Genomic DNA, 14,979 nt, shown 5'->3' with positions numbered 1-14,979 from the left:
TTTGTCATTGCTACATATGCCAAAGGATTGTAACATCCCAGCTAAGGCAATTAAAGGCTGATAAACTATTGCATCTTCAATAATTAAAGTATTACAAATTGAGGACTACTTGCACTGGGTCAGGCACTGTGGATACAAATGGTGACAAAACCACACATGATCTGTGTCCTGATGGAACTCACAGTCCAGTGACGGAAGAGAGGAATTAATCAAATAATCACAGGGAGAAATATTTAAAGACAAAATTAAAAATTGCTGTAAAGGCAAGAGGTGTTATACTATGAACACAAAATGTGGGCATCAGATGTGGCCTGGAGGAACAGGGAAAACTTTCCTCAGGAAGGGACACTTGAGTTTATCCCAGAGGAATGAATGAATGGGCATTGTGTAAATCAGTGATGTTGTGTATTGGAGGTAGTGAGGGTAACAAGGTGGAGGTAATCTCAAGCTGAAAGTCCTATGGCTAACGCATAGATGAAATGAAATGAAATGAAATGAAATGAAATGAAATGTGCCAAACCTCAGAGAGCACTGGAGAAACACTAGCAAAATTTGTTTATCTTCTCAAATTGTTGCTGTACCTGCCTACACAGTTTCTACACAGGGACTCTGAAATTCTTCATGGGTAGCAGTCAGTTTCAACCCCACAAGAGGATGTAGCTGGGGAGCTGGAAGACAAGTCTCATCTGCAAAGTCTGGCTCAGAACAGAGCAGCTGTGGCCTCTTTGATAGGCAGGGAATACAGGAAGTGGTTTTGTCTCAGGCCTAAAAGCCATTTGCTATCTCACACAGCCCCTCTTAGTAAGTCACCTCCCTTTCAGTGTTTACCAAACACTCTGAGGCCCTGCACCTACAGTTCTGTGGGAACCACAACCTTATTCTCCTCAGTTAAAAGCCCAGTCTTTTTATCCCTTTCCTCCAAGTGGCACTATGGATGACACAGAGAATTTCTACTCTCCAATTTTGGACTCAGACTCTGAATGTGATTTCCAGGACACCCTTTCCTCTCCTGATATGTGGGCGCCAATCCAAATTCAGTTCAGCAAATACTTACTAAGCTCTACTAGGCATCGGCTCCTGTGACAGGGCACTGTGAGTGAAAAATTGTAAGACAAAGCTCCTGCCCTGGAGGGAGATGACTCCCAAAACGTGATTTAAGTCCTCAATTTCCTCTCTCTAGGTTGATCAAGGCAGAGCTCTCTTCTCCACCTGTGACGAAGCACCTCTGCTGCCCTCTGGGTTCTTTCTGTTTCTGGTATTTGTCCTTCCTGTCTCTAGCTTCTCAGTCTCCTCCCAAGGTCCCAGTCATCTCTCCACATCAGCCTTTCTTTTTTTCATTGTCTGTCTTATACCCTCAATCCCTTGGTCTCTTGTGTCCACTCAGGGCCTAGATTTTCAGATGGCACAGGGCTTTTATCAGGTGGACTATCTCCTTTGCTGTTTCATCTGCTTCATTTTTGTTGCTCTCAAAAACCAAAACAAAGTAAAACACAAAAGAGAATAGATGCATTATGAAATAATATTTATTGTGTCCTGCTGCAATGGAGCCTGTAGTCTCATTTCTCAGGCACTTACGAGGTAAAATTTATGAACCATACTTTATTAATGGACACTTAAAAATGCCTGAAATAAAAGGTGACTTGTAGAGGGGATAAGATATCTTGTTGCAAACATGACACCTAGCTTCTGGAATAGGGTTAGTGGCACTTGCCACTAGTAAGCATAATTTTCACATTCAAATGAATAATGAACTAATCAATAAACCTTTTTTTGAGGAATTGAGGCACTCAGACACAAAACACAAAATTAGGTACTCAGACACAAAACAACTTATTAGCTAGTTGGAGAAAGAGCTAAGAAATACTATATCTATATAATTATCAGAGAATGTGATAAAAAGCTACTACTCTGTAATCGTGTGCCAAATGCTATAAAAGTATAAATAGAGAGCTATATATTTAGCTTTGGATGGGAGGTTTTGAAAGGCCACACAAAGGGGATATTCAGTCTAATCCTTGATGTATGAAAAAGTCAGAGACAGAAAGGAGAGAAGGGCATCCCAGACAGAGGACACAACATGGGCAAAGGCATGGGAGGATTTGGTGGGTGTGTGGGCCCATGATAATTCTGTGTGGCTGGAGCCTAGGGAGCAGGCAGGGGACAGCCTGGAAGGTCTGACGGGTCAGATTGCTAAGGAGTGTGGTTCCCCAGGAAAAACATTTTAGTATGGAAGTGAAGTGATAAGATCCTTGTTTTAGAAAGATCGCTCTTTATGTAATAGCAACCCAGGTAACATGTCATAAAGAAATGATCTGAGGGAGTGAGCATGTGGAGGGAAGGTGTGTTAGAGAATTAGACCGATTGAGGGCACATGACTGAGAAGAACCATATCGAGAAGCTGGAAGTGACAGGACCTATTCTCTGACTAGATGTAGAGGGATCTGGGATGACAGGGAGAATGAAGGAGCCAAGGATGAAAAAGTTGTCTGCCTTGGGTAGCTGCTGATTGGTGGAGCAGTGAAGAATCGCAGTTCTGCCCCCAGCCCCTGGAGTTGAATCCTGGCTTTTCTATTTACTAGGACAAGCTACTGTGACTCAGCCTTAAAGACTTCACCTTTCTGTGACTTGGTTTCCTACTTTGTAAAAAGGAGGATGGTTGTATCTTCTTCAGAAGGCAGATGAGTTTTAATGTTTCTTATGGGCTTTAAATGAGTAAATGTAAAACAAGACAGGGAACAGTACATAGTAGGCACTGGATAAATGTTAATTATTTTGATTATGGTGGATCACTAGCATAGGAAAAACAGAAGGAAAGCAAAGTGGGAGGTCAGAGACAGACCTGTGAGTTCAATTTTGGACACACTAAACTTGAGGTGACTTCTGACATCTATGTAGAGATGATCCATAAACTATTGGAAATACAAGTTGTAAATGAAAGAGTTGAGATTATGAGCATTTAAAGATTCTCTGACAAATAATTTATGAATTATTTGCCCACAATAAGATCTTATAAGAAAAATATTTCTCTTTCGCAAAGATTTGGCCATTTTCCGGTCACAGAATTGATCCATCCCAAACCCAGAGACTTGTATAGGGCTGTTGAGAACTGTCTGGCCAATCATACAGTAACAGTTAATAATTATCATCCATTCTTTTATGAATTTCCAAAGTCTGCAAGTCTCTAGAGAATGTATTAGTCATGACTTTGCTTCCTCAAGTCAGAATTCAAGACTTTTTTAATGGTCCTTTGTCAAAATGCATTAACACTTTCATATGTTTTGAAAAATTACAGGGCTCCTCACACTTGGATGGGGGCTTATTTAAGTCTAAACATGCACAGCTGTTTTTTTAACCACAAAATTGTTCAGCACAATTCTCCAAATTCTTATCTCTTCTTTTGTTTCTGTTATTTTTGTGATTTTTAGTAGTGGAAATTTACGGTTTCTCTCATTTTATATTAACTCATCAGAGTGTTTATGACCTGAAACCCCTGTCCGTCCAAAATGCATATGAAGAGCTCTATCCAACCTTCTTTAATTAAATGGGCATTTTCAACAGAAAAGTTGAGTGGTTATCTGGATAACAATGGAATTAATATATTAATATATTTGAGCTGCTTTTAGTACCTTAAAATATTAGCATATGCAAGTATTCATTCAATAGATATTTGTGGTCCACCTATTATGTGTCAGGCAAAGTGCCAGCTGCATGTACACCTAAGGCCAAGTGCCAGGTATGCGGAATCCACAGGAGGTAAAAAGGGGCCACATGGTACAAGTACAAGTACGTGGCCCTTGGTGGCAAGAAATCTTGAGTTCAAATCCTGTCTTCCCAGCTTTCCAACTTTGCCAAGATATTCATTATGTTACCCTTAGTGTTAACTGGAAGAATTAATTTCTACTTTACAAAGCTGTCATGAGTATTGACAACAATGTATGAAGCATCTAGTTTAGTAGTTGGTATACAAAATAAGCCCTCAATGATTCTTACAGGCTCCCTACCTTCAAGGAGCTCTCTGTTATTATTATTTATTATTATTATTATTTAGGTATATCCCTTGTTCTCTCAGTCTAACTGGGGAGGCAGATATAGCATCAGGTAAATAGACTGTTGTATAATAACGGGGAAAAACATTGCATATAACAAAATGTATCTGAATAAGGAGGGATGAGAGTTAAAAGTTTGATATACAACATTAATTTTGCATAATACTAGCTGCATTTCTGTTGTAAGAAGCTTATTTCATGTATTTGGATTAGCATCTTCTGACGATTTCAGGCCTAGAAGAACGGCTTATAAAAAAATTCCAGAACTTTGTCATGCACAGGCACATTTATGTATGAACATCTCATTTAATCCCCACATCAACCCTACAAGGTAGGCACTATTATTATCCCCATTTTAAAGATGGACAGCCTGAGGTACAGAGAGGTTAAAGTAACTTGCCTAAGGTCACATGACTAAGAAACCAGGATTCAGAACCAGGCACTCTACTGTCAGAGCCCACATTTATGACCAGTCATTATACTTCCTCTTATTGTCTTTGTTCTTCAAACCTCATTTTTTTTTGTTTTGAGATGGAGTCTCACTCTCTCACCCAGGCTGGAGTGCAGTGGTGTGATCTCAGCTCACTGCAACCTCTACCTCCTAGGTTCAAGTGATTCTCTTGCCTCAGCTTCCTGAGTGGCTGGGACTACAGGCACGCGCCACCATGCCTGGCTAATTTCTTTTTTTTTTTGTATTTTTAGTACAGACGCGGTTTCACAATGTTGGCCAGGCTGGTCTCGAACTCCTTGTGATCCGCCCACCTTGGCCTCACAAAATTCTAGGATTACAGACATGAGCCACTGTGCCTGGCCTTCAAACTTCATTTTACAACCAGTAGAGACTGTCACTAATTATTCTTGAGAAAATGTATACAAATCAAGGGAAATTCAGAGAAAAGTTAAACAGAAGAAAAATAATGAGTCTGGAAGAAAATATAGCCCAGCCATTCCTTCTCTCCAGGCAGGACCTAAGAAGTGCTCTCTGGGGACACAGTCCAAACCTGACAGGCTCCTTCCTGCCTGTGCCCGGTTTCCAAGCTGGCCCAACTAGGCTATTCCCTCATAGCCTGTGTAGTTTAGAGTGTTCTATAGATTTTTTAAAATCATATTTTAAACGAGCTTCACTTTCTTCTTCTAAGAATCATGAGCTGCAACATTCCTCATTTTCTCAGTTGAGTCCCTCAGTAAAGCCCAAGGTGTCTGCAGGCAGAGGGACTGTCCTGACCTACTGGAACTTTCCACCAGAGGGCTCTGTCTCTGAGATTTCCATTTTGATGCACATTTTAAAAAACCGGCACACTTTGGTCTGATACAAGATCCTGTTCCATGATGGTTTGATTTTATAGACCTCTTGGTCACAGTCTAGTTCATCTGGAAAGTTGTAGAGGGAAAAATAAAATCACATGTATTTTACAGAAGGAAAATCTAAGAACTGAGCCCTAGAGAGAAGGGTGAACAGATAACATATTCATGAATCAGGAGATTCACAGGAGAGAAACAGTGAGAGGAGAGACAAGAGCAGGGTATTCTAAGCCCAAAGGCCACCTTCAGAATTCCTGGGCTCTGGCTTCATCCCAGGTTTGCTCTTCTGGAAGATCTAACAGATCTAACCTGCTTCTGATTTTTATTTTTGACAATACACACAGGGTCATTAGGACACTAGGAATTTTACTTGAGTGAGTATATTAGGAAGAGGAAGAGGGTAAGTTAGAGAATAAAGATGTTCAGGAATGAGTCTTCAACGCATCCACAGAGTGAGGAGTGGTTTTATTTTAGGAGAAACGCAGCCTGTTCAGTGTCACTTTGGAGCTCCTCCATCCTTTACGACCAAGCCTCTTTATTCCTTCCTATACGTCTTTTCTTGGGGTGCTGCCTTTCACCTCCTTACAACTGGTTTGGTGCTTCAGCTGACCTCTTAGTTGGTCTGCCTAACTCTGAAAGTCTTCTCCCTCCAAAATGCCTTTACACTCAGAACAGCCTCTGATGTATGCATCTTGATTTTTATTTTATTTTATTTTATTTTATTTTATTTTATTTTATTTATTTCTTTTGAGACAGAGTCTCACTCTGTTGCCCAGGCTGGAGTGCAGTAGCAGGATCTCAGCTCACTGCAGCCTCCATCTCCCAGGTTCAAGCGATTCTCCCACCTCAGCCTCCCAAGTAGCTGGGATTACAGGTGTGCACCACCACATCCAGCTAATTTTTTGTATTTTAAGTGCAAAAGGGGTTTCACCATGTTGGCCAGGCTCCTCTCGTATTCCTGACTTCAAGTGATCCACCGGCCTTGGTCTCCCAAAGAGCTGGGATTACAGGCGTGAGCCACCGTGCCCAGCTGCATCTTGATATTTAATGCTTGCCAGAATTTAACTGCATCATGTTTATTGGCTTCTATCTTTTTTTTTTTTTCCGAGATGGAATCTCACTCTGTCTCTCCCAGGCTGGAGTGCGGTGGTGTGATCTCAGCTCACTGCAGCCTCCACTTCCTGGGTTCAAGCAATTCTCCTGTCTCAGCCTCCAGAGTAGCTGGGACTACAGATGTGTGCCACCATACCTGGCTAATTTTGTATTTTTAGTAGAGATGGAGTTTCACCATGTTGGGCAGACTAATCTTGAACTTCTGACCTCAGGTGATCAGCCTGCCTTGGCCTCCCAAAGTGTTAAGATTACAGGCGTGAGCCACCACCCCCATCCTGTCTATCTGTAATTCCCACATGTACAATGTAGTGAGGAAAACAAATAATTAGTTATGCAGTAAGGCAGAATGAGATGAGTTTTAGTGATAGAAGGACCAAAGGGGAAGAAACAGCAGTGTGAAAAGGTCCCTGACTAATTTTGACTCCTGATACCAGGGAAAGCTTTACAGAAGAGGTACCATTTGAGGTGGGCGTTGAAGGACATGGAAATGGACATGGGGTGAGGGCACACATCTGGCTGGGGCACTCTGCCACACATAGGCAAGGGACTGTGAGCATGCATCTGGAGAGGTGCTCTGAATACACCCCACTGATCCAGGCCCCTGCTCATTTTTCATGCTTCTCTCACTTGGAGGCCCTCTGTCTTCCTCATTCTCTATCCAAATTTCATCCATCCTTCAAGGTCCAGCTTCAGCCCTGCCCCCTCATAAGGTCTTTTTTGACTGTTCATGCCATTACTTGCAGCTGCAGTTCAGCGTTAACTGTAGTGTCTGTGCTGGAATTGTCTCCTGAGCTACATAAGGGCAGACATTATGCACATCTTCTATTTTGGGGCCTTGCAGCTCCTAACATAGTGCTAATGGTAGTTGGTGCTAGATGAGTCTATGGATTCATTTACTGGGACTGATGTCTTTATCTGCTTAAATGCAGCCCATTTCTGCTGTCCAGCCTAGGACTGTTCATGGGGACTTAAGAGTTAGCTGATTATATTTACTAACACATAAGGGAAACACTTCCTCAAATGATCATATGAATGTCCTGCTCAGCTGTGAATGATTCCTCCTCATTGTGGAGAGTTAATGCCTGTGTAAGCTGGCTGGTGGTCTGTTTGTGGGGGATGCGGGATGGGGGCACTCTGCCTCAGCTTAAACCCTGTAGTTCTCTGAGCCTTTGGAACTGGGATAAACCCAGTTTCATCATCTGCACCATCATCTCCTCAGTTTCTTCTGGAGAATGACTCTGTTTCTTGCAAGGTCTATTTTGATGGTTGGATTACACCCAGTTCCCCAGAAGTGTGAGAAATATAAGCTGGTCGACTCCTTTTGGAGAGCGGGAATACTGGGCATGGCTGCTGCTTCTGCTGAGGCTGCTTGGAGTGATACAGAAGGAAATCTTGGCCAGAAAGAAAATCCTATGAGGTTTCTGAAGTAGTAGTCCAAGGAAAGTGTCCCAGCAGTCTCTAGACTGTACAGAAAGAACATTTTCCAACACTCCATTTGGAGAGTGTGTCTGCATGGCTGAGAGCCACAACTCTGACAGAGACCCACACAGCACTGTCATCTGTGTTTGGACTTATTAAGCCTGTCGTGCCCTGCACAAATATTCCCAGACAAAGGGATGACTGTGCTTATATGCAGCCCACATTCTGCTCTCCAAGCCATGCACTCGGGGGAAGGGCTGCATCTGCCTCAAGTGAAGGGTACCTTTTCCTAATTTGCTCAAGATGCATGGTGGAGGCCACGCACCGGGGATCTTCACACGCACTGACTATGAGCAGAGCATCTTGGCTGGTGTGCCATGGCCTACTACAAGTGTACAAAATATTGATCCCCTTCTCCCAGTTACTGGGCAGGGTTGTTACCTCCATTCACAAAAGGCCTCTAGTCATATGCAGCTTCTGGAAGTGAGCAATCTTGATTGTTTATCCCAGCGTGCCATAAAAATATTATTTTCTACATGTGCTATGATGGGAGGAAGTTTGGGAAAACTATACTAGGTAACATGCTTTGTCATTCATTCAGAAGGGAGCCATTTCAGGAAGGGTGTGCGTCCATTTTCCATTTAGGCACAAGCTATGCCCAGCAGAAGGTTTCCTGCTTTGCTTACAAGTTGAGATGTGGCAATTTGCAATCTTCCAGTAAGAGCTAGGCAGAGAAGATCTGGATCCAGGGAACCTGCTAGCATTGGTGGTTGTAACTCAGTTTCCAGAGGGAGAGTTCAGCCTGGCAGCCTAGATCACAATTTCATAGCTTGAAGTCCCAGGAGGTTTACTGTCCCATGTGCTGGCTTTCCCCATCTGTGCAGGAGAGGAACATGTGAGAAAATGTTAACTGAGAGGTGCTGCTGGGGAACTCCAGTCCTGCAAGTTCCCAGGGGAGTTAAATGGCACAGGGGGATGCCTTAGATTTGCCTCGTGCTGGGAAAATCTGGGGTAGCAGGGTCTTGTTCTTTGCTGAGTCCCTCGTGTCTGCTCCAGCCACCCCCGATTTGGGAGGCCCTGAGCAATTAACTTCTTAGCCCAGAAAAGAGCAATGAGAGGGAATGGGGGCAGGGCCATATTTGGAATAGATTTTGATTATAGGCTTGAGGCAACATTCAGGTTGAAGCTACTGCATTCCTTGTTCCTAGTTGAGCCCTAGTTTTTTTGTATCCCAATGACTCCACTTTCACCTATACATAGTGGGGACTCACTGCTAGCATCTCTTGTGCTCTAGGCATTTAGAAGGCTGCAAACAATCTTCCCACTGCCTTGAGGAGTCTTAGGTTTTAAATTAAATACTGACCCAATAATTATCATCTAACTTGTCTATAAGGATTTATCTTGAGATGTCACAATCCAGGACTCCATGATTAATCCCTCAAATTTTATCTCCTTCTAAGTTAGGTTACTCTTTTTCCTCCAGCTCTCCTTGAGATCCCGGCACAAATATGCTGGACACCCTGACACTCACTTCTTGCCTGTCCTTCTCCTTTTCTTCCCCTCTTCTTTCCTCACTCTTCCCCTTCTTTTTCTTTCCCTCCTTCCCTCTCCTGATCACTGAGAAAGTAAAGGTCCCTCTATCTGATTGTCCAGTCCATTTGGCTTATCTTTTCAAGTAAACTGCCCTGTGCTTCAAGTCCTCTTTAAAAGGAAATAGCACCACCCTGCTCGTTGAGCTCATAGATGTCCTCCCTATTGCCTTATAGGATCACTCTTAATTCTTACTCAGTTTAGCTTCCTGCTTGGTAGCTCAGCTATTAAACAGGAATACTTAGAAACTATGATTCTTTAAGCAACTCTAAAGCTGTCCTGACTGTAGCAGCAGTGAGGACCTTCAGATAGTGACAATCCCTCCTTAGATCACCAAAAGTTAAAGTCCTGTCAGAGGGCTTTGCATATGGTGGAGAAGGACATAAGGCACAGGCATAAGGCACAAGGCACTTGACACTACAAATGGTTGTGCAGGCTGCGTGTGGTAAAAGAGCAGCTGAGGGAGCAAATGAACTGAAATTCAGCTTCTGCTCCATTTCACCCCTCTGGGCATCTGGCATGGGCCTGTGTCTGCTCAGAGGGAAGCACCTGTTTTCTCATTTTCACACCGTGAGCTAGCAGTGGCCCCAGGTATTATACAGGATGGAATTCCTATACCATAGTCCAGAGGCATAGGGACTTCTGCATTTGAAGGGTGGGATCAGCATCCCAAGTAGGACAACTTGTGGGTGGTCATTGACCTGGGGAGTGGGGCTCTGTGCATGGGCGGAATTATGTATAGACCAAAACCCTAGGCAGTGGGTCCTGAGAACTACAAGGAGTACCAGGGGAACCAGCTAGTCCCTGGTTGGATGGACTGGGTACACCAGAATGGCTGGAAGAGATAGGAAAACAAGGATAAAAAGCCAGAAAGGGGTTACCTTATCAGCGAACTGCACTTCGGAATAAACTGTGTTCACTGGCTCTTCCTTGGAGGGAAGCACCTGTAAAACACGCATCTTCCCCTCAGTGACGGAGCCCAGGCCCAATCTTACAAGTCCCCTTTCCTAATTCTACCCACCATCCTTCCCTGGTCCCACATTTACTAGGTGGCTTCCCCCTTGGCCTCAGTTCTGGCTCTGTCCAACTCTGGAGAGGCTTAGGATCAGGAAGGGATAAGGTGGGGGTGAATGGGTAGCAGTTGAACAGGGTCTCAGGGGTGAAAAACCTCAGAGGCCAAGAGGTGGGATCCTATGGTTCAGGCAGAGTCCTGCTCAGTCAGGATTTTAGCTTTCCATGACCTCTATGGATCCAACTGCCCTACCAGTCCAAGCATGGTGCTAGACTGACCAGGCAGACCTCAGTCTCCCCCTAGATTCCATGCAGACTTCAAGGAGGCAGGCTGGTAGGGACACAGGAGAAGGTGATCCAGGGTGGAGGGGAGGGAGGGGCAGGCAGGTAAAGGGGGGGTGGGAGGAGGGGTGTGGAACAATGACTCTGAGTCTGAGGAAAGCAAGCTGCTGCTGCTAGACCAGGAGGGCATTCAAGAGAACTTGTCTGTCAGTTCTGTTGCCTTGGAGCCCCCTTAGCAACCTGTTCACCACCTTGGTAGTCACATAGCAGCCCTCACCTCACACCAGCAGCTCCTCTGTTGCGTGGCCCCTCTAGTGGGTGCCTTGCTCCTAGTCATGGTTCAGCTAACCTGGAGCCAGGCCCACTGTGGGACACTCAGGGCCTCAGCCCATGGAGGCTGCCACGGGGTGACAATGGGTCACATTCCTGTCCTCATAGAAAGATCCGTGGCATCATTTCCCTGACATGGTGTTTCCTGGTTGGCACCTCTGAACTCTTGGCTGTGGCTGCTTTCTAGACAAAAACAGGCAGAGGGCAATGGCGCCCATGACTCCCTGTCATGGAGATGGTGGCACAGGGGTGTCCATGAATTGCATCAGCTCACCTTGGACTGCAGGATTTCATCATAGATTCTGGACTCTGCTGGCTGGGTGTTCCTTGAAGCCATGATATATGTGTATATGGTTTTCTTTGAGGCAGCATCTGTCTCACAAATAAATATAGACCCACAGTCTGTGAAAGGTGGTTTTTCTAAGAGATGATCTATTCCAGTGTTCTCTTTTTAAGATGAAGAAAGGAAGCCACCAGGGGTTAAATGGCTCCTATCCTTTGAAATGGATGCTTGGATCCTCAGAATGTCTCAGGAGTCACTTGGCTGAGGCCTCACCCACAGATCAGTGGGAATTCTCTTCTACTCTAGAGTCCGGATTAGGCCAAAGACAATTTCCCCAACCCCTCCCTGTGTGGGCAGTCAAATGTAGCTCTTCCACCCAGGATCTTCCTTTGTGTCTCTGACACTTACCACTGACTGTCTTGCACGGCTAGTTGACTTTGCATGTCACGGTCTTAGTTTTTTAACTTGATTGATTCTCTCTAGTTATACACTGTTTAACCTTTGGCGCAGACCTTGCTGTAACCATCTCAATGTTAAGCACATAGTAGATGTTCCATGAACATTTATTGCTTGTTTGATTGATTCACAGTCTTTTTGTTTGTTTTTGAGACAGGGTCTCACTCTGTCACCCATGTTGGAGTGCAGTGGTGCACCTCACAGCTCACTGCAACCTCCATCTTCTGGACTCAAGTGATCCTCCCACCTCAACCTCCTGAGTAGCTGGGACCACAGTTATGTGCCACCACACCCAGCAATTTTTTTGTATTTTTGGTAGAGACAGGGTTTCACTATGTTGCCCAGGCTGGTCTTGAACTCCTGAGCTCAGTCGATCCACATGCCTTGATCTCCCAAAGTGCTGGGATTGCAGGCATGAGTCACAACACCCTGCCAATTCACACAGCATTTATTAAGCTCCTTCTATGTGCCAGGCTCTGTGTGAGGCCCCAGAGAAGAAAAGACAGTAGATAAGTCTTTCCTTTTAAGAATGTATAGGCTAGAAGAGACATTCACGTCAGTGTACTCCTTTGCTTTGGTACTAACACAGAACATTTTAGGGTCAAGGTGAAAAAAGATGGCCAGAATTTTGGGCCTTCATAATCCAGGGCACCAACATACCAACAAATAACAGGTCTGAGCTGAGCAGTATTACAGGGCTCCAACATTCAGAGTTTAGTCCCATCCCATATTTGGTGAGTATGAGACAAATGGAGTGCTCTCTCTTGTCTCATTTATAGATGCAAAGAATATCCCTTTCCTCTTCCCAAGAGGCAGTGAGGAATTGAAGACAATATCTCTTTGAGGGACCTTGCAGACCACCCGTGGCTCAAGCAGGCTGTCCCTTCTCCCCATTGTGAGGCCATTTGAATATGATACATGTCACAAATCCCCTTCCCTCTAGAATGCCTCCTCTGTACCATGCCCCAGGCCCATCAGTTATCAGTATACTAGTTAACATTTATCAAGTACTTATTATGTCCTGGGAATTGGGCCAAGTATTTTGTATTTCTAATTCCATTTACTCTAATTCCACAAGTATATGCAGCACACCTTATTACTATGAATATTTTACAACTGAGAAAATGGAAGCTTACAATGACAAAATAACTGGTAGCTGATAAATGGTCAAGCTGGGACTTTCACCCCCAGACTGACTGCAAAGCACATGCTTAGTCTTAACCACTCTGTTGTGAACTCCCCATCCCTTCCAATTATTATTCAAGGAACTTTGTGGCTGAGAACTTACAAGGGTTCTTAGTGAAGGTGTTCAAGTAGGAACCTGAGGAGTCAGATCCAAAGGAGAGTCAGGAACATGGAAGCAGAAGTTCCATGATTTTATTGTGATTGGTGGGAAAAGGAAGTTCTTGGGCAGACATGGGTGAATAGGAGGGTATAATGATTCCTTGAGGATCTAAGATCAGGTTTTCTGAATTGAGAACGGCACAACTACAGAATGATACAGAGCAATTCAGAGGGATCTAGTGACAACCATGGAGTACAGGATTAGTACATGTTTCTCAATGACTCTCCAATAGTCATTATCAAAATACAATGAAATTGGAAGTGACCCTGGAGATCCTCTAGTCCAAACATTTCACACATGAGGGCACTGAGTTGGAGAGGTGAACACACTTATACAGTGAAGCACAGCTTGTTCATGTAGGTACTAAGCTCGAACCCATGTTCTGGGCCCACCAGATACTGGTGATCTCAGGAATGGATTCTGAAGACCACTCAGGGTAATGTCATACCATCCTCAGAGCCATCATTCTGGGAGGTGGTGGGGTGGGGATTGGAAGAAGGCAGATTCCCTGGAACAATGGACCTTTCGGCCAAACCTTGGATAAATGGCTTCAGTCCCAGGAGGAGAGAAAGGTGAGTTTCCACATTTTACTTTCTGGGAAAATCCTACCTTGTCTTCTCTTGAACAAATGGAACAAAAACACTGAAGACAGAATGAGAACAAGCAGAAAGAACACAGCCAGCACACTCAGCAATCCGGTGTGGCGAGTACGGAAGCCCATTGCGATGTCTGAAAATAGAAGGTGCAGTGAGTCTTGATTCTCAGGAAATAGGCCCAAGAGGCTGGGCAGGTTTGTCCACAGTCAGGGGCATTATGAAAATTGGGTGCCCTCCAAAGGAGTGCCAAAGCTCCTAGGGAAACTAAATTTTCGCTATGAAAAGCCAGGATGAGAAATTGAATCAGAGTTGATCAGGGCCTGCCATAGAACACCCAGAAATGTCTAGCATCTCTCAGAAGGCTTTGGCCTCTTTCCCAGTGGGCTTCTTGGGAGGTGAGGGCCTCAGTGACCAGGCCAAAGATAAAGGAAGCACATTTCCCTAGAGAATGTGGCCCACATTCAGACCTTGCAGCTCCTCAGAGCGATCTCCGAGACTCACCAGGAGAGATGGGCAGAGCTGGTTACCTGCACAGAGCTGCCGGGCAGAGATGGAGTCAGAATTGTTGCTGACAGGGTTCTGGGCTGTACACGTGTAAGTCAGCTCTTGGTCCTCAGGAGTCTGGAAGATTTGAAGGACATTACCCTCTTCTCCCAGGGGACTCCAATTGTACGTCACATTCTTTTCTTCTTTCTCTACAGAGCATGTCAGTGTGACATTACAGGTGCTGTTCACAGATGCCATTAAACTCTGTGTAATTTTTGGTTTCCCAAGCCGACCTATGAGGGGCAAACATATGAGCCAATGGTGAGCTGGAGCTGGCTTGTACTAGTCTGTGGGAGCCAATTGTTAAATTCTCAGAAATTTGCAAGCCATCATTAAAACTTAAATTATAAAAACTTATAATTAAATAAATTATGTTAAAAATAAAGGTAATAAATACTCAAAACTCATCACTTCCTAATCCTTTTTTGACATTTTCCTACTGTCTATGCTCTTGAGGTTATCTACATCTATTGTATCTGTCCTTTGTTAACGGAGTATCTGTCTTTCCAACTCTGCATGTCTTTTTTTTTTTTTCATTGTTCATAAAAACACTTTAATAGTGGATCTTTTAAGATATATCAAATATTTATTTATTTATTTATTTTTTATTATTATACTTTAAGTTCTAGGGTACATGTGCATAACGTGCAGGTTTGTTAC

The 14,979-nt window shown here is 44.1% G+C and overlaps 1 protein-coding gene across 5 annotated transcripts in view; it reads right to left on the bottom strand.

The window, feature by feature from the left end:
* Positions 1-6,453: 6,453 nt before the first annotated feature.
* The window catches only part of CD84 (CD84 molecule), a 43,326-nt gene continuing 34,800 nt past the window's right edge, over positions 6,454-14,979 (bottom strand). For 2 of the 5 annotated variants that reach the window (XM_011957631.1, XM_011957633.1), the window contains 5 exons: positions 14,301-14,552; positions 13,787-13,906; positions 11,368-11,465; positions 10,352-10,414; positions 6,454-8,756 (listed from right to left, as the gene is read on the bottom strand). In XM_011957631.1, the coding sequence (XP_011813021.1) occupies positions 8,691-8,756; positions 10,352-10,414; positions 11,368-11,465; positions 13,787-13,906; positions 14,301-14,552 (599 nt within the window). In that variant the 3' untranslated portion in view covers positions 6,454-8,690. Of the gene's footprint in view, positions 8,757-10,351; positions 10,415-11,367; positions 11,466-13,120; positions 13,154-13,768; positions 13,907-14,300; positions 14,553-14,979 lie in introns of all 5 variants that reach the window. The other 3 variants (XM_011957629.1, XM_011957630.1, XM_011957632.1) reach the window with 3 other exon arrangements.

Source organism: Colobus angolensis, unplaced genomic scaffold (genome assembly GCF_000951035.1).
Source record: "Colobus angolensis palliatus isolate OR3802 unplaced genomic scaffold, Cang.pa_1.0 Scaffold447, whole genome shotgun sequence".
NCBI classification, from domain to species: Eukaryota; Metazoa; Chordata; class Mammalia; order Primates; family Cercopithecidae; genus Colobus; species Colobus angolensis.
The sequence above is the reverse complement of the archived record's forward strand: the minus strand, read 5'-3'. Positions and strand labels throughout refer to the sequence as shown.